The 24,825-nt window shown below is 36.8% G+C and overlaps 1 protein-coding gene across 1 annotated transcript; it reads right to left on the bottom strand.

The window, feature by feature from the left end:
* Window positions 1-5,840: 5,840 nt before the first annotated feature.
* six7 (SIX homeobox 7) lies at window positions 5,841-23,456 on the bottom strand. The gene is made up of 3 exons (XM_056462659.1): window positions 23,049-23,456; window positions 8,102-8,265; window positions 5,841-6,039 (listed from the first exon to the last, which is right to left on the bottom strand). The coding sequence occupies exons 1-3, from the start codon at window positions 23,454-23,456 to the stop codon at window positions 5,841-5,843; spliced, it is 771 nt and encodes a 256-aa protein (XP_056318634.1).
* Window positions 23,457-24,825: the final 1,369 nt, after the last annotated feature.

The following is a 24,825-nucleotide window of genomic DNA, read 5'->3' on the forward strand; positions in this document are numbered from 1 at the left end:
ATTTTTAATTAGTATTAGTTAATTTTGCATTACGTTACATTTGAGTTACTTGTTCTAACCTGGCTGAGGTTTGATCTTATTCAGAAACAGCAGGGTTTTTTTCAGCTTTTATTAATAGTGGAGCTTAGCAACTAACAACACACTGTAAAACCTTCATTTACTTTTAAAAAGACACATCTTAAAATTATAATGTAGGATAATGTTATCCTCTGAGAACGTCCTGAGCCCAGAGCTCTACATGTTGCATATACAGATTAATGGCCAGTTGAAGCAATGTGTTTGTTATAGTTGTGCTTGTTGTCTAATTAGTAAAGTAAAATCGTCTTTTCATTTTCTTCAATGAATTCAAAATAATTTGAATACTTCCATTGCAGAAATGTAATGCTCTGGCTGTCGTCTTAGTTTCCAACCCAGGCTCATTCTGAATACGAACCCCTATATACATTTTTGGAAAGTGCCAAATAAGTCCTAGGAGGAATGTTTATTAGCAGTTTTTGTATCCACGAATCCACCAGAGGCCGCTGTGTAGGATTTTTCAGATCTTAAATTTCTCTGATGAGTGCCATTCATGCCTGCTGTTCTCACATAAACCCACTAGAGGCCGCTGTCAACTGACTGACTGACTGACTGACTGACTGACTGACTAACTGACTGACTGACTGACTGACTGACTGACTGACTGATCAACTGCCCCACCCTGCCCTTCCCTAAACCCAACCGATAGTGTTTTCAAAAGCAATCCATAAAAAGAGAAGCCCTAGCGGCAGCCTGGTTTTTACCACATTTTCAGATTTTACCACAATTTCACCATATTATTTAATTGTTTATTTCATTTTTTGCCTTTTGTTTTACCTGCTTTCTGGAATCTTCACTGGACTTGAACCTCGTTGTTGTGGTCAGCTCCTCTCTGCGTTTCAAGTCCACCGACATATGCGGCAAGCCACTGGGCAAACTGTTAACAGCAGAAAAGCCGTCCACATGTACGTAAGTGGTCAGCTGGTAACACGAACAGAAACGGCGTCATACCACCCCGTAGGATTCAATTTAAAGACGTAATGCAGTCATACGTACTTCTGGCTACATAATTCACGATCTCCAGAAATGTATAGAGGGCTTCGTTTTCAGAATGAGCCTATGTTGTTAGTTTCGAGCGTGTGATTCAACGTGACTACATTAGTTTTAATTCAGCTCTTAATTTTTTTAAAAGCTAATTAATTAAACTAAAAAGTAACTCAAATATTATTGCTTAATTTTTTAAAGTAATGTGCTACTTAGAAAAGTAATATTATTATGTAACTCGCGTTACACTGCTGTTTACATGGTCACTTCATGCATTTTCTCTGATCGGAAAGCTATCTAATAAGGAAACTTTTCCCTTTACACTTGAGCACTTAAATGGGTCTTCATTAAATGAATATGATCTTCAAATCCTGCGTTATATGCAGATTTAATTAGGTCACATTGATTAAATACACCCTATTTTATTTGCCTAATATCATTTTTTACAGAAATGTAAGCTCACTCACTGACTATCCTTCAGCGCAGTCCCTGATTTGTCAGGGGTCGTCACAGCGAAATGAACCGCCAATTACACTGGCATATGTTTTATGCAGCAGATGCTCTTCCAGCCACAGAAACATAAGCTATATATCCAACACAATCTCACGGCAATTCTTAACTTTTAGATTTAGTGGCTAATTCGTATGGATTCGTACGATCTAATTCGTACAATTTTGTACGATTTCCTCATCCCCCAATGACAGTTGGGTGTAGGGGTGGGGTTAGGTGCCACGCCTCCTTTTTAAAATCGTACAGTTTCATACGACTGAACTAGCCACTAAACTGACAAAACGTAAAATACTTACGTTTTTTCGTGAGGTCAGGCTGATATATCTTATTTGCCATACAAATGAGTTTATATGGCTATAGGAGGCTTTGTATACTACTTCAGTCATTTTTAAAAACATCAACAAACTGCATATGGCTAGTTTCAGTCATTATAGACTAGAAGTAGCTACATACATGCAGAAAATCGATTAAAACTCTAAAGGGTCTACATTTAAGTATACCATACAAGTGGTACACTTTAAAAAGACCAAAATTGCTACAGCAGGGCTATTCAATTAGTTTGTCATGGGGGGGCAGTTCATGAAAAGCATCCCAAATGAGGGGCCGGAGAGTCATGACTTGCAATATGACTGATGACAACAGCATATAAGAGCCCGTATGTTGTATTTTTGCTCTTTAAGACACCCACAATGTATTTTTCTACATTAAAATGTTGATATATTGTATTTTGAAACTGCATAACATCACTGTATTGTACAATGTGGCCCTTTTTTACAAACATATTCAAAAGTTGTATTTCAGAGCACAACAAAAGCAGTGCATTGCTTAAGTAGGCTTCTTCTACATTCAGACACATTCATATGTTGTTTTGAACTGCATAACAATTCTAGATGCAACGATTATAGATTTTGGTTGTACGGTTGTATGGTATGTAGAATAGTCATGGTTTCATGGTTATCACGTCTAATGTAAATTTAAGCTTTGTATTAGCTAAGTATTTAAATTAAATGTTATTATTATCTGTGTTTATACATGCATAACATATCATTTGTTTACATTGCTCTGAAAGTCACACACAACTCTCACCGCTACGGCGTGAGATGTTTTCTACTCGGTGCATCTGGAAGGCGCGAGCACATCGCTCCGCTTGCACGCACATATTGTCATATATTCTTACATTGGAAAAACTTGCGCGCGAAAAAGACATGATATGTGAACGGCCCGCTGCTATAGTTAATCCAGTGTGCGAGCGTATTACCCTTGATGTATAAGCTCGGAACTTTAAACTAGCGCACCGGTGGCGTGACTTTGTTTAGTTGCAGTCGTTTTATTCCGTGCAACAAAAGCGCGGTGTTGAAAAGCCTTTATGAATAAGTATCCAAATGTTTTCGGCTGCTCGCGCACTCGCTTAATGTCACTTGACTCATGCTCCGCGCAGCCTTCAACTGCAGCTCGTGCTGTATTGAACAGACACACGTCACTTCTATAGCAGCCGGCTTTCGACTGAACTAAATTTATTTTTGATGTCTTGGTCACACTATTTGGAGGGCCGGAACAAAATACCTCGCGGGCCGCCAAGTGAATAGCCCTGTGCTACAGTATAAAACAACTGAATTGAGAACTGCTAGAATTAGCACAGCTGCAGAGTGTACACAACTATAAACCAGGACGCTTCAGTCACGCAACAGACTCCATATATTTACTTGTATGGTGGAAATCCTGCTGTGAGTATATGTGCAAAAACAGCGCATATGTGTGTGTGTGTACAGTGAACTTTGTAATGGCATTTGTGCGTGGCTCATTCATCGTTGCAGGAAAGTTGAATAACCGTCACTATGAATACATCAAATACGTATTAAGAAACTTCCTGGTTCAGTCTGAATATGATACTTCATCCTCTCTGGGTTGTTGTCTGTCATTTTACTGTGTTTATCTGACAGCTGGGCGGAGTAAACCTGCATTTAGTGGGCGGGGAAAATCAGCTCATTTGCATTTAAAGTCATAGGCGCAAAACAGATCAAATTCTCTCTGACCCAAATACTGACATTTTCAGCAGGGTTTAATGAATTATCTGATTGATAAAACTTCACAGACACATTCTGGAGACTTATAAAACTTGTAAAAATGGACAAAACAGGAGCCCCTTTAAAATTTGGGAATTAAAACCTCAATATATATCATGAACAGAAATAAGTCAGGCAGTGCTAATGAAACGTACAGCTTAGTGTATTTGTACTCATAGGTATAACATTGTACTTCTATTGTTCATTTTTATTGCAGTGTTAATGAAGCCAGCGTGATTTTAACAGAATCCAAAACATTTTTTGCTTCAAAAATAATTTCATTTATTTGAAAATCGCAGTGAAAACAAGACAGTCCAGTTCTTCACGTGACAATGGTGAGCAATATGGGTGTGAAAATGACAAATTCTGGACGTTCCCATGTCGTCCTCAAAGTGTAGGCACATAAAAATGACTTCAGACTATATTTGCTGAAATATACAGAAAGGAAAGTTTTTGGAAAACATTAGAGTGTTGAGGAAACCTGTTCGATAACAGTGTGTGGTGGCGCAGAAATCATGGTATATTTCAAGATAAGCAGCATTAATATCCCAATAAATAGATAGTTCATGCCAAAAATGGTAATTTCCTCATTTATTCACATACAAGCGGCTCTAAACTTTTCTTTTTTCTCTTGAAGACAAAACTAAATATTCAGAAGAATGAAAAAGCAGCAATTGACATCCATAGTAGGAACAGAAAATACAATGAAAGTCAATGGCTGTTTTTTTCCAGCATTCTTTACTAAATCTTCCTTAAAAACATGGTTTAATGTTTACTCTTGGGTGAACTGTCCCTGTAATTCATGTTCATCCAGACTACATCTTTATATTCCAGTGGGAAGCGGAAACATCAACAAAAACAACACACAAAAATAAACAAATAACAGACTTAATCGCTTAATCTACACTCTATTCTTATGAAAACCAACAGCAGCAAGTTACATCTAGCCTCTGTTTCCAATACTTCCCTTTATAAGCATGCAGACCAGAGCGTTTCTCTGCTTCTGGCAGATGTGCGTAGTGCTACAAATGGCGTCGCATACAAAATTTGCATAATGCGTCCTGGATTATGATATGTTTGTGCCACCTGAGGAATAATGTGATTAAAAGCAGCCAGTAGCTATGTTTCCATCCAAAGATGTGAATTAGATTTATATGCAAAACTGGAATATCGCAGGAAACATTTGCGAATAAAGCGGCGTTTTCGTCTGACGAGTCAAAGACAACAAAATCGAGAGAGGTCTGGCTGTAGACTCGGTGCAGTGCAATCTGAGAGCTTTTTTTCTGCATCCAATGCTTTTTAATGTGCTCACCTAACCCTACCCCTAACAGTGACGTCACTAGCTCCATTGAGTGCATTGTGTCTGACATTGCATCGCTGAGAAATGCAATCTCAGCTTGCATCTCAAAGGCTGCATCCAGATATTATTGACAAAATCGGCACTTCCTGATAAACTGGTGACAAATATCAGACAGCAACATGTAGTTTTGTGCATTAGGAGAAGCCACTGTGGTCTTTTTTTACTATAATAAATGTGACGACATGCAATGAACGCAATATGGTGATCGTGAGATGTTCTTTGGGAGCGCATACAGATGCTCAAGACAGTTCTGGAGGTCATAATAATCTAAAAATAATAATAATACTGAACCACTGTGATGATGGACTTTGGCTGAGGGATTTCAGAAAGATCAAAACTACATTTCTTGTGCTGGAAACGCTGCTTTTATCCAGTAATTACATCCAATCATGCTCATTTTTATCATCACATGATCTATTAAATCCAAATCACAACACTTTTTATATTTGTATAGGTTTGGGAACAAATGAATCACTGAACGAATCATATGGGAGTCGTTGGGATAATTAGGTAAAAATAAATGCAGATTACAAGACAATGAAAGTGTTTTTTTGACCTTCCACGCATATCAGCATGTTGTTGGAGACCCCCAAAACCAAAATATGACCTTTTATAATGCAAAATAGGGGCTCCTAGAGCAGTATTTTATGCAGATGGAAACATAGCTAGTGAACCTGAGGAGATTTCTTTGGCACGTGAGGTCCAGTCTGGTCACTTTCAAGTGCACGGTTCAGTCTTGCAATGAAAACTCCTCTCCTAAATGAGTTTTTCCAGCAGTCCGCCAGCTGATTTCTCAGTCTGTGCTGTAAGTGCATCATCAGTAAGCGTCTGTGTGTGTGTCTGTGTGTTCACGACTCAAACTCGCTGTCGCTGCTGACCGAGATGTCCGGTGTGGAGGCCCCAGTCCCCCGAGGGCCTGAGCTGCAGTCGCTGTTTTCCGGGCTGTCAGGGTGGCGAGGGGAGGAGCCCCGCAGGAGTGGGTTGTGCTCCGATGATGAACATTCAGGAGAACTTCCAGATGGCAGGAGAGAGGAATCCTGCTGCAGTCTGAGGGGGAAAATAGATAGAAAAACAGTCATTATGTGCTTCAGATACATTTGAAGTCAGTTTTTTAGATGTTATTATCAGTATTGCTTGCTTTTTAGGATATCTATAAGCTAGTGTGCTCCAAAACAGTGACAAAATTCACATTCAGAAGATTTAAACCTGATATAAACATGTAAAGCTTGTGTAGTTTGTCACCTCCACCTAAATGGATCAACAGTTTTATTCACGTCAGCTCATACTTCAGTTTCTCATCAAATCTTCTGACCAATCAAAAGCTCTCTAATGTCTGACATGCCCCACCCCCTTCAAGACGCTTCTCATTTTATGCACTAAAGCTCAACCACTCTCAATGGCGGAGCGATTATAAAAATTAATGCTATTGGCTGTTTTTTTAAAGGGGAGGAGCTACTCTATGTCCCGCCCGTCCTTTCTTTATGTTGCGGTTGAGATTACATCAAACATGGAATAAAGCAATGCACATTTTAAAGCACTTCACGGGACATTTAAAGAAACACTCCACCTTTTTTGGAAACAGACTCCTTTTACATGTTAAACAGTACCCTTATTAAGCCAAGTTCAATTTCAAATAAGAGTTTCGATAATTTTACTCTTTAACACTGTAATGAGAGTGTTGTTTCTAGACATATCAACCTAGAAAATAGTTTGTAACGTTTACTTTTTCTGTCGGTCTAAGTACATGATGTAAATACAGAAGAATCAAGATTTAATAGTAAAATTATCAGAAATCTTTGGTCATTTTTTTTTGTGAGATGCTAACGGTCTAATCCGATTCAATGATCTATGCTAAGCTAAGCTAAAAGTGCTCCGACCAAACACGGAGATCGGCTGAATGGATTCAGAAATTGTGAAACTCAACTCTGAGACAGTTACAAAATGTTATTTCCAAATAAGTGGAGTGTTCTTTTAAAGTCAACCCATTTTTTAAAATACAACTCTTGCTATTAGCAAACCATTAACTACGAATTTTGCCTCAGTAAACTCCTAATCTGCTGCTTAATAATAGTTATTAAGGCAGTATTTTGGGTTTAGGTACTGGGTAGGATTAGAGATGTAGAATGAATCATACTTTATTACTAATAAGCAGCCAATATCTTAATATTAATCAGGTAATAAGTCACTAGTTAATAGTGAGAATTGGTACTTTTTTTTTTTTAAGTATTTTTTTAGACAATGATGGCATGTGTTTAAACACTTCAGTGATTAATTCTAAAAATAACCTTCCTTTTTCTTCATTTGAAGCACATTTTGAGAAAAACCAATGAACTTTTTAATATATAAAACACTGAAATATCCTAATATGCTAAAAAGTCATAATATATGAGAATATAGTAATGTGCACTACTCTTTTAAGTAACGTTTTTATGGGGTCACCACAGCGGAATGAACCACCGACTTATCTAACATGATTTACACAGCGAATGCCCTTCCAGCCGCAACCCAGTACTGGGAAACAACTATTCCTGGAAGGGCATCCGCTGTGTAAAACATATGCTGAATACGTTGGCGGTTCATTCCGCTGTGGTGACCCCAAAGAAAAATGATTGAATGAATGAATATTAATATTTACCTAACATAACATTTTAAACTAACATTTTAACTAACAAATTTTAGCTGTCATTAACACCAATTGAGCAATGAAAGACATCTGGCTGAACAAAGTGTATCGTGCCTGTAAGAGCCATCATTTGATTAAATATAACTTATTAATAGTGCTCCAATTCATGTACAGTTCACTCATGTTGATATGTTTAATTATGTATATTCGCTAATTTCACCCCTACTCTGTTGATGGTGATGGTTTGTTCCGCCTTTACTGGACTGTTTAAAGTTATATTACGAGATGCGAAAGTCAAAGACAGAAAGATGAAGCAACACAGTTTTTGATCTGACTTTATTGTTATACTGCATGAGAATCTAGTAAACCTCTTTAATTGGATCGAAACCCGAGTCCGACTGATTAACTGAAATGTCTGAGAGCAGTACCAGTTCTGGATGCAACAGGTTTTGGGCTTATCGTGCAGTATGTGTTTCTGTTGTGTACCTGTTTTTGGCAGACGCCGCTCTGTCCCGCTGTCTCCTGTTCTTGAACCAGTTGCCCACCTGTGTGGGAGTGAGGCCAGTGGCCTGAGCCAGATGACGCTTTCTGGATGGGTTTGGATAAGGGTCCTGCAGGTACCATTCCCTCAGCAGACTGCGGGTTCTCTCCTGAAAACAACAAAACAACAATTCTTGAGATTTTTTTGGGGACAACTTAATTGTTTTATGTTCAATTCACTTACATTTGCAACTGAATTGATTTGTGTTTGGACAACATGAACGAATTGTGTGGAACCCAACATTTTTTACAGTCTACTCAGCACAAAAAAACATCATTCCCTCAGGGTTTGAGGTCGGTGTTACTTCAAGAGTTCACACTTAGCTGATGATTGATTATAAAGCGTGTTTGGCATGCTGTCCCGAGAGAGAGCCTTGAGCTCGGAAGATCCTCGAGCCCGGGGCTCCCTCCCGATTGCCGGGCGAGAGGGGAGTTTGAGCTCAGGTAGACCTCAAGAACTCCCCTGCTAATTTATGGCTAATGAAAAATTAGAGATTGCTATGGAGAGATATACTGCTGACTAAGAGCTCTGCGGAGCCAATTTGTTATATACAATTCACTTATGTCACATGCCTATAGACCATGGGAGGAAGCCGGAGAACCTGGGGGGAACCCACGCGAGCACGGTGAGAACATGTAAACTCTGCACAGAAACATGGCCTAGTAAGGACTTAAACCAGTGGCATTCTTGCTGTGAGGCAGCAGTGTTAACCACTGGGCCGCCGTGCTGCCTCATCTAGGAAAAGGGAGAAGGAATAGGGGTGGAAGGGGGGGTTCTTCAAAATGAAGATGACTGAAGTATGAAAACTCAGCTTATTTATGGTGAGTTGGGAATCATCTGATTGGTGAATCATGTGATAGCTAGTACAGGACCAGCTGTGGTCAATCATAAGCATGTGATCCTCTCGAAATTAGTTTATCAATAAACTTCACTTTGTTTTGTTTCTGGAGACTCTCTTTTCACTCAGAAACACAGAAATAATCTGAGAGTGCTGATTTAACAACACTCTGAAATATGAATCAGTCGTTTTCTGTTTGAGTATCATTTAAATGTAGTTTATTCCTGTAATTCAAAGCTGGATTTCAGCATTATTACTCATTATGTCATTCAAAAATGCTGATATGATGATTAAGAAATGTGTCTGATTATTATAGATGATAAAAAATTATTAACATTTTGGTTTTAAGGATATTTTGAGTTCAAAACAACTGTTTGTTTGCAATAGAAATCATTTGTAACATCATAAATGCTCTGGGGGAAAATTCTAGAAATTTTAAGTTGAATCAAAGAAACTTTTCTAGTCTTGTCAACTTACAAGTCAAACCGACTAAACATATTAAAGGTGCAGTATGTAAGTTTGACACCCAGTGGTTGAACTAGGTATTGCATGCCTGCTTCAAAACAGGTATGTTGCGCAGGTTGCCAGATTGACGACATCAACAGCGTGCCTGACTATCGAGTCCAAAAACTGATTTAAGGCTGATTTAAGTGGTGTTCTATATTAATGCAACAGCACACGATAGAAGAAATAGTTTTTGTCCTAACCAACACCTGAAATGTATATTTTAGAAATGACTTCTATTTCTTACAACTGAACAAGATAAAACTAACAATGATCACCTCAGGTACAGCTCATGTGCTTTATTCAGTGTTAAATGCTAATAATGTTAGTTTAAATGCCTTTTTACGTGACATTTAATGCTGTACTACTGACAGCAGCAGCAGATAGTTCACCTCAGATCTTGAACATAAAATAAACTGTTTCAGATTGAACTTTAGAACTGAGATTCAGTGCAAACCAACACATATCAGTGATTCAGCATCTACATTTAATAATGTTAAAGAGGTTTAATATGTATTCATTAGATTATAAACCTTACTTTCGCTGGAGTGCAGTGAGTGCACTATTCTGTGCTTCTGAATGGCTGTATTTAAATTCTGTTGTGTTTCTTCTGGTGGAAACAGCCAAATTGCTTATCACAGCAAATCTCGTCACAGTAGCGTGTTGTTTGGACATAGGGTTACAATGTATTCTGCTCACCTAATGTTTACGTTCATAATATTTATAGTATTTGCTAATTAATATCCTCATGTGAAACTCACATTCCGGAGTCTGCTACTGTCCACTGGAGGTCGCATTTGAGTCACGGATGCATGCTTTGAGAGCCTTCCTGACTTAATAAATTAAATTCGCTGTTTTCCACCAGGGCAACCCGGGCTGCTGAAATATAATTGGCATTGGCCGGGTTTAAAGAACCACAAAGACAGACATTCTGGCACGTAATTCACATTTTCAAAGCAGAATATCTGATTTCAGCATTGTTTTTCAGATAAACATGTTCACTTAGGATGCTTCTGTAGGAATATCTAGCAAATTCCATGCGTGTTCAATAAAAAAGGTCAGTAGAAGGTTTTCTTCAATGTCAAAATTATTAGTAATTTACTGGATACAAATGAATAATTTGATTCACAGAATACTGGTAATCCCCAATCCAATGCAAGAATTACATTCACGAGGTGCGCGACAATTTTCATTTCCTGACTCCAGCTTTTATACACAGCTGATATTAACAAGTGGAGTTTAGTGGAATTAGTCACCTGTCAATCATTCTCCAGTCCTCCTTTGGCCGCACCCATACATACGTCCTCTTTTTCTACGAATTCTCCGCACAACGTTAAAAGCATAATACTTTCTCAACTGCAAATATTCCGTGTTCATTTTCAACCCATCTCTGCTCACAGGAAGTTTAGCTGCAAAGTTAATTTTAGACAATCAGGCCTTTGCATTTCTATCAGCTTCATCTGCTTCTGCAAAAATGCTTCATTAGTATGCCAGGCGTATCACACTAAAGAGAAGTTTGGTTAATATCAACCCAAGCAATACAAATACAACTGTTTCCAACATTTCTTAAATAGCTGCAAACATATTATGGTATTTTTATGCTTTAGAAAATAAAAATAAAAATACATACAGCACTTTTAAGTAAAATACTTTGTATAACTAATGTATTTTTGTCAAAATCTGATTAACTGATTAAGATAAGATATGACTTTTTGTCATATAATTTTTACAGAGAGTCTTTACTGTATTTTTGGGTCAGTTTAATGTATTTCTAGTGAATTAAAGTAAACCCTTCTGAAAAATTCGGCAATTTCTTTTAGTCTGTTTATATCTTACTGCATATTTTCAGAACTACAATAGCCTAAATATATCGTTGTTACAAGTCCTTTTAAACGACAACTCAAGAAGGATTATAGCATTATCTTTATGTTGCTGCTCAAATGAATCGTCTCATGACAATACAAAATAAATGTAAAAACTAAACAGAAGAGTAGCATCTAAATAAGCGTTATTTACTGCACTGAAATTCGCAATATAGTGCTGACGTATTGCTGTGTGGAGTTGTGCACTTGATATGTCCATGGCGATGTCCTTGAAAGCACAAGTTAAGAAGGACAGGATCTGTTATGAGGCTTAACGCTGGGCTTCAGAAGTCAATCCTGGTTTGTGTGTTAAGGCGCTGGCGATCGTATGCCTACTTTACCGCTGACCGTCTCATCTCGTTTACAGTCTGCTACAGTAATCTGGCTGCTCAGTGATTAAGCTTCATTTCCTGCGCCAGTAACTACTGTAAAGTGACCCAGCAGCTGTCATGTACAATGAGAAACGGTCGATTGTTGGATCAACTTAAAAAAAAGGACTTTAACTTATATTTATACGTAAATAATTGTATTTTTGGGGGTGACATGGTGGCTCAGTGGTTAGCACTGTGGCCTTCACAGCAGGAAAGTTGCTGGTTCGAGTCCCGGCTGGATCAGTTGGCATTTCTATGAGGAGTTTGCATGTTCTCCTCGTGTTGGTGTGGCATTCACTGTGTAAAACATATGCTGGATAAGTTGGCGGTTCATTCCGCTGTGGCGACCCCTGATAAATGTGTTGTTAGTTCATTGTAACTTAATTAAATTAAGTTAATCATGTTCTAACTTAATTTTAAGTCACGCAAGCTGGTATTCATGCAATATATATATATATATCTGCAACAAAGATTTTTATTACAGTGTACAGAATTAACGGTCAGTTCACACACAATTCCTTTTTCTGCTCCAATGTGCTACTTTTCTATTGTTTTCATATTGTTTCATATGTTCATGCTGGAGGGACGAGTTTGACTGTTATGCTTGTGTCTCGCATCTTTTGATGTGCGCATTTTTTAGACACCATGCCAAGTTGAAAGATCTTAAACCTTCACACGCAGTGCAGCTCATCACTGTCAGTACCATAGCAGTGGATCAATCAGAAGAGCTTGGAGGCGGGGCAACCGCTGCAAGGTTTTGTTTATAGTAGAACGTTGGCATGACAACTATTTTATTTACTGTTATTTACCTTATTCACCACGTACGAGTGGTCGCAGCCATTTGAATCATTTTGGCTCAAGACTTCCGGTCTCATTCACTTCCATTCATTTTTAGAGGTTAAAAACAGCTTGTTATACTGCTTAATGTTGCAAACTGACATTTTCTCATTATATTACTCTACTTTGTCTGTATAGACAGGAAAGTGTGGGTAGCAGCGGTAGGGGAGGGATCGGCAAAGGACCTCGAGCCGGGAATTGAACTCGGGTCGCCGCAAGCACCTTGGTGCTATGTGTCAACGCACTAACCACTAGGCTATTAGCGCCAACATGATGTTTTAAGTGTTTATCATAACATATTATTTTCCTATTTCTAATGGGTTTGTTATTGTTGTTGTTACATCATGCTGCACTTTTGTTTTAACCCATTCCATTCAGCACTGTAAAACTGAATTTTGCATTCTTAAACTGTAGTGTGATAGCAACTTTAACTAATGCTGTCGCCATGGAAACCAAAATGGAACAGTTTGTAAAGTACTAAAAAGCTATAACTGCAGGAGACAGACAGAGCGCGCGTTTAGCTTTGCACTGTTTTTGCACGCAAATGTGACAGGATACACGCTAATATACGCTGATGTATGGATATCCGTTATATTAATGTACAAAATAAACCTGATTTAACGTCCACAAACTTGGATTAAAGCGCCTTCTTTTATAATTGTCCTGACATGCAGCTGTGCTGATGAAGTAAATCTCTGTAATTCATTACTCACATGCTCTGTTTTAAACATTTTAAACTTGTAAAACTCACTCTTAATCACATTTGATGATGATAGATGATCACAGCGAGCTGAACAGATTGCAGTTGCTTTGAGCACGTCCTGTCTTGTTGATATGATTATACGCGTTACTACAGAGACATGTAATACGTAGCTGTCAATCAATTCGGTGGGCGGGGAAACCACACTCCTACGTCAAGTTGCGGTCGGCCTCATAATGGGAGTGAATTGGATCCTATTTTAACGCCAGGAAATTTTTAAAAAGAGACTTATTGTCTTTATATCACCCCAATATGACTGTGGACACACTATACCTACACACAGTTCTGTCCAAACAGCTTAAAATAAATGGTTTTCATCATAAGTGCCCTTTAATACTTCTGTTTATTAATTTTGTTATGAAAAATGTAATAAATGTGACCAACGTAAATATCTTCGTGGATCATCTTTATTTAATATGATAATGTTCCTGGGCATAAATAAAAATCGTTCATTTTGACCCATGCAATGTTTTATCATTTGCAAAAATTACCTGTACAACTTAAGACCCTTTGACAAGGTGAAATTAACTCCAAACTGGGGTATATTGCACAGCTAGTGTTTTTCAGCCAATGATAAACTTCCGATGAACAATTAATGTGACTATTTTCAATTCATCAGGTTCATTTTACAGCATCGATGTTGCTATGTTAATTCTAATACATTCAGTTAAATAGACTCAAGCATTCATTTAGTTGTTCAAGTGTGAAACGAGATGAAAGACCGTGTAACGGATAGTGTCCGTGAGGATCAACAGGCGAGCGCTGAAACTCCATTGAAATACTGGAGTAAAATACACTGTCCTTTTATAAAGACATTGCGGGAAAAAATGGACTTTAATGCAGTGCTTCTTGTCTGGTCTTATACCCACTTTCTATCACATCTCTAATACCAAAAATTCAAATCAGCCACTCTTCTTAATTGAAGCTTGTTGCCAATAGAAACCAAAATGGAACACATTCTAAAAAGCTATTTTTAAAAATCACACCTCTTAAAGGGATAGTTCACCCAAAAACTACTTTGTCCCCCTTCATGCAGTTTTAAACCTATAAGTAGGCCCACACGAAATCTGCGTGCGCAGAATTATGCATATTTTAGCCCATGATTAATTCTGTTCATTTACTTGTGTAAATGTGTGTACATTTATATTTATTCTGTTTTTAAATTAATTTCAGTAATATTATTGACTAATATGAAAATATTCATATGATTTATTTATAATATAGTTTATAAAGTAATATTTTCTGTCTTTTAGTAGAGATATTATATGAGAGACTTGCTTTGTTTACCAAATAAAGTGGATCTATTTGGATTTGCATTGTAAACATTTAAGTTAAAAATGTATTACTTTTTATTTCATATATTAAGGTTTTAACTATGATACTCTCAAAATCCTTTCGCATGAATCCGCAAATTTTTAACAAAATTCTGCGCGGAAATAGCAATGTCCGCAGATTCCATCTGGCCCTACCTATGAGATTCTATCTCCTGTTGTACACAAAAAGAAAGAAAAATACTGGGAAAATACCAAAGAAAAAATAATACGGAAACCATCAACTAAGCATTCCTCAAAATATCTTCTTTCGAGTTCACAGAAGAGAGAAACTTAAACTTAACATGTTTGAACACAACAGAAGATATTTAAGAAAAAATACTGTCCTTTCAAATATTACTCTAACATTCACATGTATTAATATGTGCAAAGTAAGATGAAAAATATGGCATCCTGCATTCTTCAAAATATCTTCTTTTGGGTTCAAACTCAACGTTTTGAACAAGTGAAGGATGAATTATTAATGACAGAGATTTCATGTTTGGATCTTTTTTTTTTTTTCACGTTGCCAGCCCACTCTACAATCCACTTTCCATTGCACAATTCACATCGGTCGGCTCTGCGCAAACAATTACAGTCTCGTTACAGTGATGAGGGCTTGAGCTGCTGGTTAATCTAGTGTCTGGAACACGGTGAAAAGGTAGAAAGTCATCTGTGCGGAAAAGACAGCTTAATGCCACAGGTGGTCCATCAGCTCAAGAGGCTTAAACCCAAGCAGACGGTCAGCGACGTCTCCATGTGGAGTAAAAGCTTGTGCATTGACACAATGAGGGCGTATTGAGGAGCTCCGCATGCTATCATCGCATGCCGTGTTGACATTGTTGCACTGAGAATGAAGTGTAATTAAGGCTCTATTTGTTTGCACTGCGAATGCGTAAATATACTATTTAGGAAGGGAAAATGTAGCTGCGGCTTCCAGAGGGGCTTCTGCTTGACCAGACGCTCTAAATGAGTTTGTTGCTAATCTGATGTAGTCGCACTCAAAATAAAAAGACTGCTTGTTCAAGCTACTTATTTAAAATGTTTAATTCTTACGTTTTTTGGGGGGGGGCCACTTAATTGTTTCATGCTCAATCCACTTCAATTTGTTACAATGATTAAGTTACCAATCCATTTGTGTTGAGAAAATTGAGTAGAACTAAATAGAGATTCTCCCATTTTCTTCCATTTTCACCCCCACATTTACTGCTTTGACACAATCTACATCCTGAAAATCACTCTAGTAATAAAGATTAATTGTATATTGAGCTTCTTTATGCTAATGAACTCAAAAGAAGATACTTTGAAGAATGTTGGAAGCAGTCATTTACCAGTATTCATCAAAATATCTTCTTTTGTGTTTGACAGAAGAAAGAAACTCTATGTTTTAAACAAGTGAAGGGTGAGTAAATAAAGACGTTTGGGTGTACTTTCCCTTTAATTTGATATTTTTCATGTTGTCAGTTGACTCTACAATCCACTAAACTGAATTAGATTGAATTAAATTACATTTTTGACCCACACATTTACATTTATTCACTGCTTTGACACAATCTACATCATGAAAATCACTCTAGTAATAAATATGAATTGTATATTGAGCTTCCTTATGCTATTGAACACAAAGTGATGTTTGATAAACAAATTTCGGGAGGAGCACGCGCAGAAGTTTCAGTATCAAATACGTCATTGACAATTATTCTATTATCCAATCAGTTCTTGACCAAACCCCTATATATACCAAAGCTGTCTTACCTGCAGCATCTTACGACTTTAGCATCCCTCCACCACCCCGTCACCTCACCTCTTAAGCATTACTATCCCGGGGGGGAGCGTTCTGGGGCCGGGCTAGATACTTCGCTCGAATCCCTATTCCTCTTTGTTTCCTGATAAGAGGAATGACTCGAGTTTAGGTGTCTTCCCCGAGCTCAGAGCCCTCTCCCCGGACAGCACGCCAAATACGCTTTATTCTGAAACTGTTGCAAGTGTGAACTCGTGAAAGAAGATACTTTGAAGAATGTTGGAAGCAGTCATTTACCAGCATTCCTCAAAATATCTTCTTTTGTGTTCAATAGAAGAAAGAAGGTCAAACTCAATGTTTTGAACCAGTGAAGGGTGAGTAAACGAAGACGTTTGGCTGTACTGTCCATTTAATTAGACTTTTTTCATGTTGTCAGATCCCTCTGCAATCCACTAAACTGATTTAGATTGCATTATATAACGTTTTGACCCACACATTTACATTTATTCACTGCTTTGGTACAATCTACATCGTGAAAAGCTTTATAGAAATAAAGATGAATTGTATATTGAGCTTCTTTATGCTATTGAACACAAAAGAAGATACTTTGAAGAATGTTGGAAACCGTCATTTACCAGCATTCATCAAAATATCTTCTTTTGTGTTCAATAGAAGAAAGAAGGTCAAACTCAATGTTTTAAACCAGTGAAGGGTGAGTAAACAAAGACGTTTGTGTGTACTGTCCGTTTAGTTTGACATTTTTACATTGTCAGTCCACTCTACAATCCACTAAACTGAATTAGATCGCATTAAATTACATTTTGGACCCGCACATTTACATTTATTCACTGCTTTGGTACAATCTACATCGTGAAAAGCACTATAGAATTAAAGAGGAATTGTATATTGAGTTTCTCTATGCTGTTAAACACAAAAGAAGATACTTTGAAGAATGTTGGAAGCAGTCATTTACCATATATTGAGCTTCCTTATGCTATTGAACACATGTTTGAAACCGGTAGTCATTTACTTCCATTGCAGGAAAATATACCATTGTTTTTTTCCTGCATTCTTCACTATTTATTGCTCTGTGTTCAACAGAAAGAAGAAACAAGTGTGGAATAAATAAATCATTAATTAAATAAAGACAGACTTTTATTTTGTTTGGTGAACTATCCCTTTAAGCAAGAAGTGCTTTACTGTAGTATATTATGCTCCAAAAACACTACTATAAATCACTTTAGTATTTTTCTTCACTAAATTACAAATATTAACGTGTAATATGTGACTTTAATGCTGTGAGTATTTACTTTTCGTCTCAAAATATGACTTAATATGACAGTTTCACATTTTTGCCTTATAATTATGCCTTATGCATGTTATAATTTGAATAATTTTTTATTATAATTAACTTTCGTCAAACATTTTATGTATGAAAGCACTATTTTAGATGTGGTAAAAACATTTTACAACCAAAACTGTGTTAGATTAATATACAGTTTAAAAGTTAATCAAATTTGGGCATATTTTGACTTTGTATTTATGTTTGTTTTGTTCTTCAAAACCGTCCTAAAGTTTCATGAATCAGTGCTTGTTATGTCTACAAATATATTTTGTGCTAATGGGATCTAAATATTCCACTGAAATACTTGGAATTGGAGCAGAAATTGCAGGAAAATCATAGACAGCTTGTGTTTGTGTATTTTCATGACTGTTTTTAAGCATTTTAAATGTCACAAATATGTGGAAATGAATTAATCAAACTTGATTATCCTTCCTACAATAACTTTTTATGGTAAAATGTTAAAAGTTGCCGCTGTAGTATCTTTATAAATGTACACTTAAAACTATTACAGTAGGTGTCTTTGTATACAGTGTACAATTAAATTAACTCCTGCAGAAAAATTAATTAATTACATGTCCTTAATATATAGTTGGGTTAGAATGTAGGTTAAGTTTAGCTGCATGTAATTATGCATGATTATCTGTAACTTTAGTTAGTACATGGAACAAAAAAAGGATGCCTTACAACCAACACTGTGTTTCCAGTGTTCCCACCAACACTGCATGTTTTGGATGTCTCTCTCGTCTGTTACACCCGTTACAGGTTTTTCACTCTCTGCTAATGAGCTGATGATCTGAATCAGCTGTGTTTGGTTAAGGAGACATGAAAAATGAGCAGAGCTGGTGGTACTACAGGACTGTAGTTGAGAAACACTACCTTACATTAAAGTGTTACCCATTGTTTTGGACCCAAATGGTGCAAAATAACACCTTAAAAGTACTTACTAGTGTTGATAGTGTACACTTTTGGTAAAATATGTGATCCTGGAGCACAACTCTGGTCTTGTCTTGTTGCAATAGCCAAATATAAATTGTGAGGGCCAAAATCATCCATTTTTCTTTTATGGCAAATATTTTTTTGATAAGAGGCCTATTCCGTTAAGACATTTAGTAAATTTCCTAAATATATCAAGGCTCATTTTTAAGTAATACGCCTAATTTATATGCATGGCTAAGAATTTAGACAACTTTAATAGGGATTTTCTCAATATTTAGATTTTTATGAGCCCACAAGTTTTTACCTCCTTTAATAAAGCTTATTTATTCAGCTTTCAGATAATGCAGCATGTTTACACTTATAGCTGGTTTTGTGGTCCATGGTCATATATGCTGGATGGACCCAACCACTGGGTTAAAATTGGGCTATAAGTGAAGTTTAGTTATAAACAAATTTCGAGAGGATCACGTGCTTATGATTGCTAGCGGCTGGATCCGCATTTTCCAATTCTCAATGCACCAATCAGACGACTCCTAAGCTACTACAAATACCCTGGGTTACGTACCACCGCTATCTTCGTTTTGAAGAATCCCCCCATCCACCCCTACTCCTCCTTCTTCCTAGATGGGTGACACGGTGGCCCAGTGCTTAGCACTGTTGCAAGAACATCACTGGTTCTAGGCTTTACCAAACCAGCAGAAATTTCTGTGCGGAGTTTGCATTTTCTCCCCGTGCTCACGTGGGTTTCCCCCGGGTTCCCCGGTTTCCTCCCACCGCCCAAAAAACATGCAACATAAGTTAATTGACTAATCCAAACCGGCACTATAGACATGCTCCTAGTAAATGGTTATCTCTCAAGAGCAATCACTGGCTGTTCATTGGTTATTACAGCGGGGGAGTTCTCGAGATCTACCTGAGCTCAAACTCCCCTCTCGCCTTGCAACGGGAGTGAGCCCCGGGCTCGAGGATCTTATGAGTTCAGGGCTCTCTCCCGGGACAGCATGCCAAACAAGCTTATAATTGATCATCAGCTAAGTGTGAACTCTTGAAAAAGAATTTTAAAAATTTACTACAACATTGTGGTTTGTCCAAAGTTTACCACAGTTATTTTAATAAGTTAATTGGGTTTCAACTAAATAACAGTTGTAGAAAACTAAGTAATTATAGTTATAGTTTAACTTAAGTTTTTAGTCAATTTGATTGATGTTGAGATGGCCATAAACGTTTGATTGAACTAAAACATTTACAAAACAGTTCGCCCGAATTTCATCATTTACTCACCCTTTACATTTTACAAATCTGCTTTGACCCTCTTTTATTTAACAGAAAAAGAAGATATCAACAGAAATTAGTCCAAGATAGAAAAGGTGCTCCTCGATAATAGATCGAAATCACTAATAAAGCGTTGTTATGAAGCTTTGCTGCTAGGAGCAAAAGTTAATAATGAGACAACACTAGATATTTGGCAGAAAGATCTGGGATGTTCAATCGATCCAGACACTTGGACACACATTTGGCAGTGTGCTGGCAGTATATCAATCTGTCATAGAACTAAAGAACAACAGTTCAAACTTTACATCGTGTCCAAATTACCCCATCACGTAGACATAAGTTTAATTCAAATTATTCTCCATTTACCCCATCACGTAGACATAAGTTTAATTCAAATTATTCTCCATTTACCCCATCACGTAGACATAAGTTTAATTCAAATTATTCTCCATTTACCCCATCACGTAGACATGAGTTTAATTCAAATTATTCTCCATTTACCCCATCACGTAGACATAAGTTTAATTCAAATTATTCTCCATTTACCCCATCACGTAGACATACGTTTAATTCAAATTATTCTCCATTCTGTTTAAAGTGCAAAGTTGAAGAAGGTGATTTTATACATTGTATTTGGAACTGTATATATATCAAAGGCTATTGGGTGCAGATTTGTAGGAGATTAAGTCTTATATTTAATACAAGATGTAAGTTCGATTCTCTTAATTTTTTGTTAGGTCTTACTGATAATAATTTGAAAAGTGCAAGAAACAGGAAGTTGTTTAACTTTCTTACCTATGCTGCCCGTAAGTGTATTTTTCTAAAATGGATATCTGATAAACCACCAACAGTATCAGAATGGCATAAGGTAATATTTGATCTTATGTCATTGGAATATTTTACCCACTGGTCAAAGGGAAAAAGTGATACTTTTTATCAGATCTGGACTCCTTTCCTTGAATATGTAGGTCCCAGGATTTCAGGTTGCAAAACCTTAGATCACCATGAACCTTGGTTAATTGATGTATTCTTCTATTATCATTATTACTTTGTATTTTTGTCTTTTTTTATGTTTATTATGTGCTGTGATGTTGAGAAATTTGTTGGTTGTAAACTGTGGTCGTTGTTCTGTTCTGTTTGGTTTTGTTAAAATAAAAGCAAAAAAAAAAAAACAGAAATTAGTCCAAGGCACTCGGAATATGTGGGAAATTTAAAAAGCCTTTATTCACATGGCTTAATCTTAAAAGAAACCTACGCGTTTCGGCAGAGATCTGCCTTCATCAGGGTAAACGGCGATCAGGTGCGTTTAGAGTCTCTTTAGAGTACTGAGGTCACATGACTCATTCAAACATCTCTACAATGAATCCCGCACCCAAAGAGCACCGATCAAATATCTGAGTTACCCCTGAGCGCTTTTTGTTTGTTTTTCTAGAAAAAGAAGATATTTTGATATCCCTACAACCATTGACTTCCATAGGATTCATTTTTTCCTGTTCTATGGAAGTCAATGGTAACCGGTTTGTAAAATTCTTCTAAACATACATTATTTTGTGTTAAGAAACAAACTGTGAAATATAGTGAATAGTGAATTATAGTCAACTTTAAATTTTTGGGTGAACTATCTCTTTATTATTTTTGTCAGTTTGATTGATGTAAGTTGAAATGACTAGAAAAGTTAATTTGATTCAACTAAAACATTAAAAGGGACAGTTCAGCTAAAATTCTGTCATTTGCTTACGCTTTGCTTTTTACAAATCTGCATTGACTTTCTTCTGTTGAGCAGAAAAAGACGATATTTTGATTTCCCTGTAAACATTGACTTATATTTTATTCTATATGAAAGTCAATGGTAACCGTTTGTAATATTTTTTAAATACATTATTTTGTGTTAAGAATGAAGAAACTCTGAAATGGTGAATTATAGTCAACTTTTCATTTTTGCGCGAACTGTCCCTTTATTATTTTTGTCAGTTTGATTGATGTAAGTTGAAACTACTAGAAAAGTTCATTTGATTCAACTAAAACTTTTAAAGGGACAGTTCAGCCAAAATTCTGTCATTTACTCAACCTTTACAAATCTGCTTTGACTTTCTTCTGTTGAACAGTAAAAGACGATATTTTGATATCCCTACAACCATTGACTTACACAGGATTCGTTTTTTCCTGTTCTATGGAAGTCAATGGTAACCGGTTTGTACAATTCTTCTAAACATACATTATTTTGTGTTAAGAAACAAACTGAAGTATAGTGAATGGTGAATTATAGTCAACTTTTCATTTTTGGGTGAACTATCCCTTTATTATTTTTGTCAGTTTGATTGATGTAAGTTGATTCAACTAGAAAAGTTCATTTGATTCAACTAAAACTTTTAAAGGGACAGTTCAGCTAAAATTCTGTCATTTACTCACCCTTTACAAATCTGCTTTGACTTTCTTCTGTTGAACAGTAAAAGACGATATTTTGATATCCCTACAACCATTGACTTACAGGATTTCTTTTTCCAATAGGGAAGCCAATAGTAACCGGTTTCTAGCATTCTTCAAAATACATTATTTTGTGTTAAGAATAAGGAGACCCTGAAAATGGTGAATTATAGTCAACTTTTCATTTTTGGGTGAACTATCCCTTTATTATTTTCGTCAGTTTGATTGATGCAAGTTAAAATGACTAGAAAAGTTCATTTGATTCAACTAAAACATTAAAAGGGACAGTTCAGCTAAAATTCTGTCATTTACTCAACCTTTACCTTTTTCTGCTTTGACTTTCTTCTCTTGAACAAAAAATACTATTTTGATATGCCTTTAACCATTGACTTACATTTTCCTATATGGAAGTCAATGGTAACTGGTTTGTAACACTGTTCAAAATGCATTATTTTGTGTGAAGAATCAAGAAACTGAAATAGTTATTATACTGAACCTTTCATTTTTAGGTGAACTATCCCTTTAATATTTTCAGTCAGTTTGATTGATGTAAGTTAATTCAACTAAAACTTTTTTACAGTGTACATGTATCACTATATTTAAAAAGATCCCCTACCCCAAATGACAGGATTTGGATCTTTTCCTTAAGTTTTACTACTTCAAATGTAGTTTCAGTACTTTCTTGGTCTCACCTTAAAGCAGTGTGTCTTCTGCTCACCATCCCAGATTGTCCTTGGCAGGGGAAACTTCTTACGGATGCGGTACTTCTCAACCGGGCCGAGTGGTCTGCCCCTCAGGCGCTCCGCCTCCCGGTAATGCGCGTCCAGCCACAGGTCCTGCAGTTTAGCGTGAGATTCGCGGGTAAACCGGTGACTCTGCAAGATCTGATAGAGCGCCTCGAAATTCCCGCCATGGAACGCGACAAGAGCCCGTGCGCGCATCACCGACTCGTGACGGTTGAGCAGCTCTCCGGCGGAACCGGGCACGGCGGCTGGCAGAGACCAGAGAAACCGGCCCAGGCGCTCGATATCTCCGGTTTCCTCCAGATTCTCACACACTCGGGCCACCTGCTCAGGTGTAAACATCGGCAGAGGAAACATGGCTGTAGGTTTGTCTAATTTGAAAATTCGCGCGCCTGTTTAAATCAACGGCATTTCAGTGTGAGTAACGGACAACCAACGGTCTGAACGACTATATGAATGACTATATAGCTGACCGGTTATATAACGGAGCGACTGGATTCTCGGTAGGACGAATTCTCTGTAGGTCTTCTTAATGTGACATCTTCTAGTAAAGGAGGAGCAGCAGAAGTCAAGCCTATTTATAGAGAGATTCAATTAGCATCTTTGTGCTTGTTTTGAGGGGGATTATGCGCCTCGGTCATTAGCCTCTTAGCGGGGGGTTTGCTGTTCACGGAGGGCACCGACGGGATGATCAGATTGTTAGACTAACTAACTAACTGACTAACTGTCACAGACATTTCATTGTGCTGGATAATGAACCTCTTGTAGAAACGACCCAGCGAGTGAAAACGGCTCTGAGCCTGCATATTTATGGGTGTTCAAATATTAACTTATGATGACCGTTTCATAACACATTGTGTAACAATTGAATTTCATTTAGTTAAATTTCTCCTTACCCCATATAAAACAACTAGTAATTTATAGTTAATTGTATAAGTGCTTTTAAATCATGTTAAAATTTACTATTACTGTATTTACTGCATTTCGTTAACGAAAACACAGACTGTATTAAATTTTGTAGTATACTTTGGTTTTTACCAAGTTTCAGCCATTTTTATACGGTTCATTCTATCTATCCATCCATTATTCTGTTTTATACATCCATCCATCATTCTATCTTATCTATCTTATCTATCTTATCTATCTATCTATCTATCTATCTATCTATCTATCTATCTATCTATCTATCTATCTATCTATCTATCTATCTATCCATCTATCCATCCAGCATTCTACATATCATTCTATCCATCTACATCCATCTTTCCATGTGTGCATATATATTCCATCCATCTATTCATCCATCAATCCATCCATCCATCCATCCATCATTCTATATACCATTCTGTCCATCCAGCATTCTATATATTGTTTTATTCATCCATCTTTCCATCATTTTTACTGCATATCATTCTATCCAACCATTGTTCTCTATGTCATTCTATCTATCCAGTCATTTATCTTTCTATCCATGTTTCCATATATCTTCCAACCATTCATCCATCATTATATATATATATATATATATATATATATATATATATATATATATATAATCTTTCTATCCATCCAGCAATCTATATATCATTTTATCTATCCATCTGTCCATCATCCCATATATAATTCTACCCATCCAGCATTCTGTCATTCATTCATTCATCTGTTTATCCATGTTTCCATCTATCTTCCATCTATTCATCATTCTATCCATCTATTGTTCCATTTA

Source organism: Danio aesculapii, chromosome 7 (genome assembly GCF_903798145.1).
Source record: "Danio aesculapii chromosome 7, fDanAes4.1, whole genome shotgun sequence".
NCBI classification, from domain to species: Eukaryota; Metazoa; Chordata; class Actinopteri; order Cypriniformes; family Danionidae; genus Danio; species Danio aesculapii.

Bases quoted from the DNA above. Each gene is read 5' to 3' on its own strand.
- six7 (XM_056462659.1), bottom strand. From the start codon at position 23,456: ATGTTTCCTCTGCCGATGTTTACACCTGAGCAGGTGGCCCGAGTGTGT. The intron at 8,266-23,048 runs GTGAGACCAAGA...TGTTGTTTTCAG, and splicing joins AGAAGACACACTGCTTTAAG to GAGAGAACCCGCAGTCTGCT. The intron at 6,040-8,101 runs GTACACAACAGA...TTTCCCCCTCAG, and splicing joins GCGGCGTCTGCCAAAAACAG to ACTGCAGCAGGATTCCTCTC.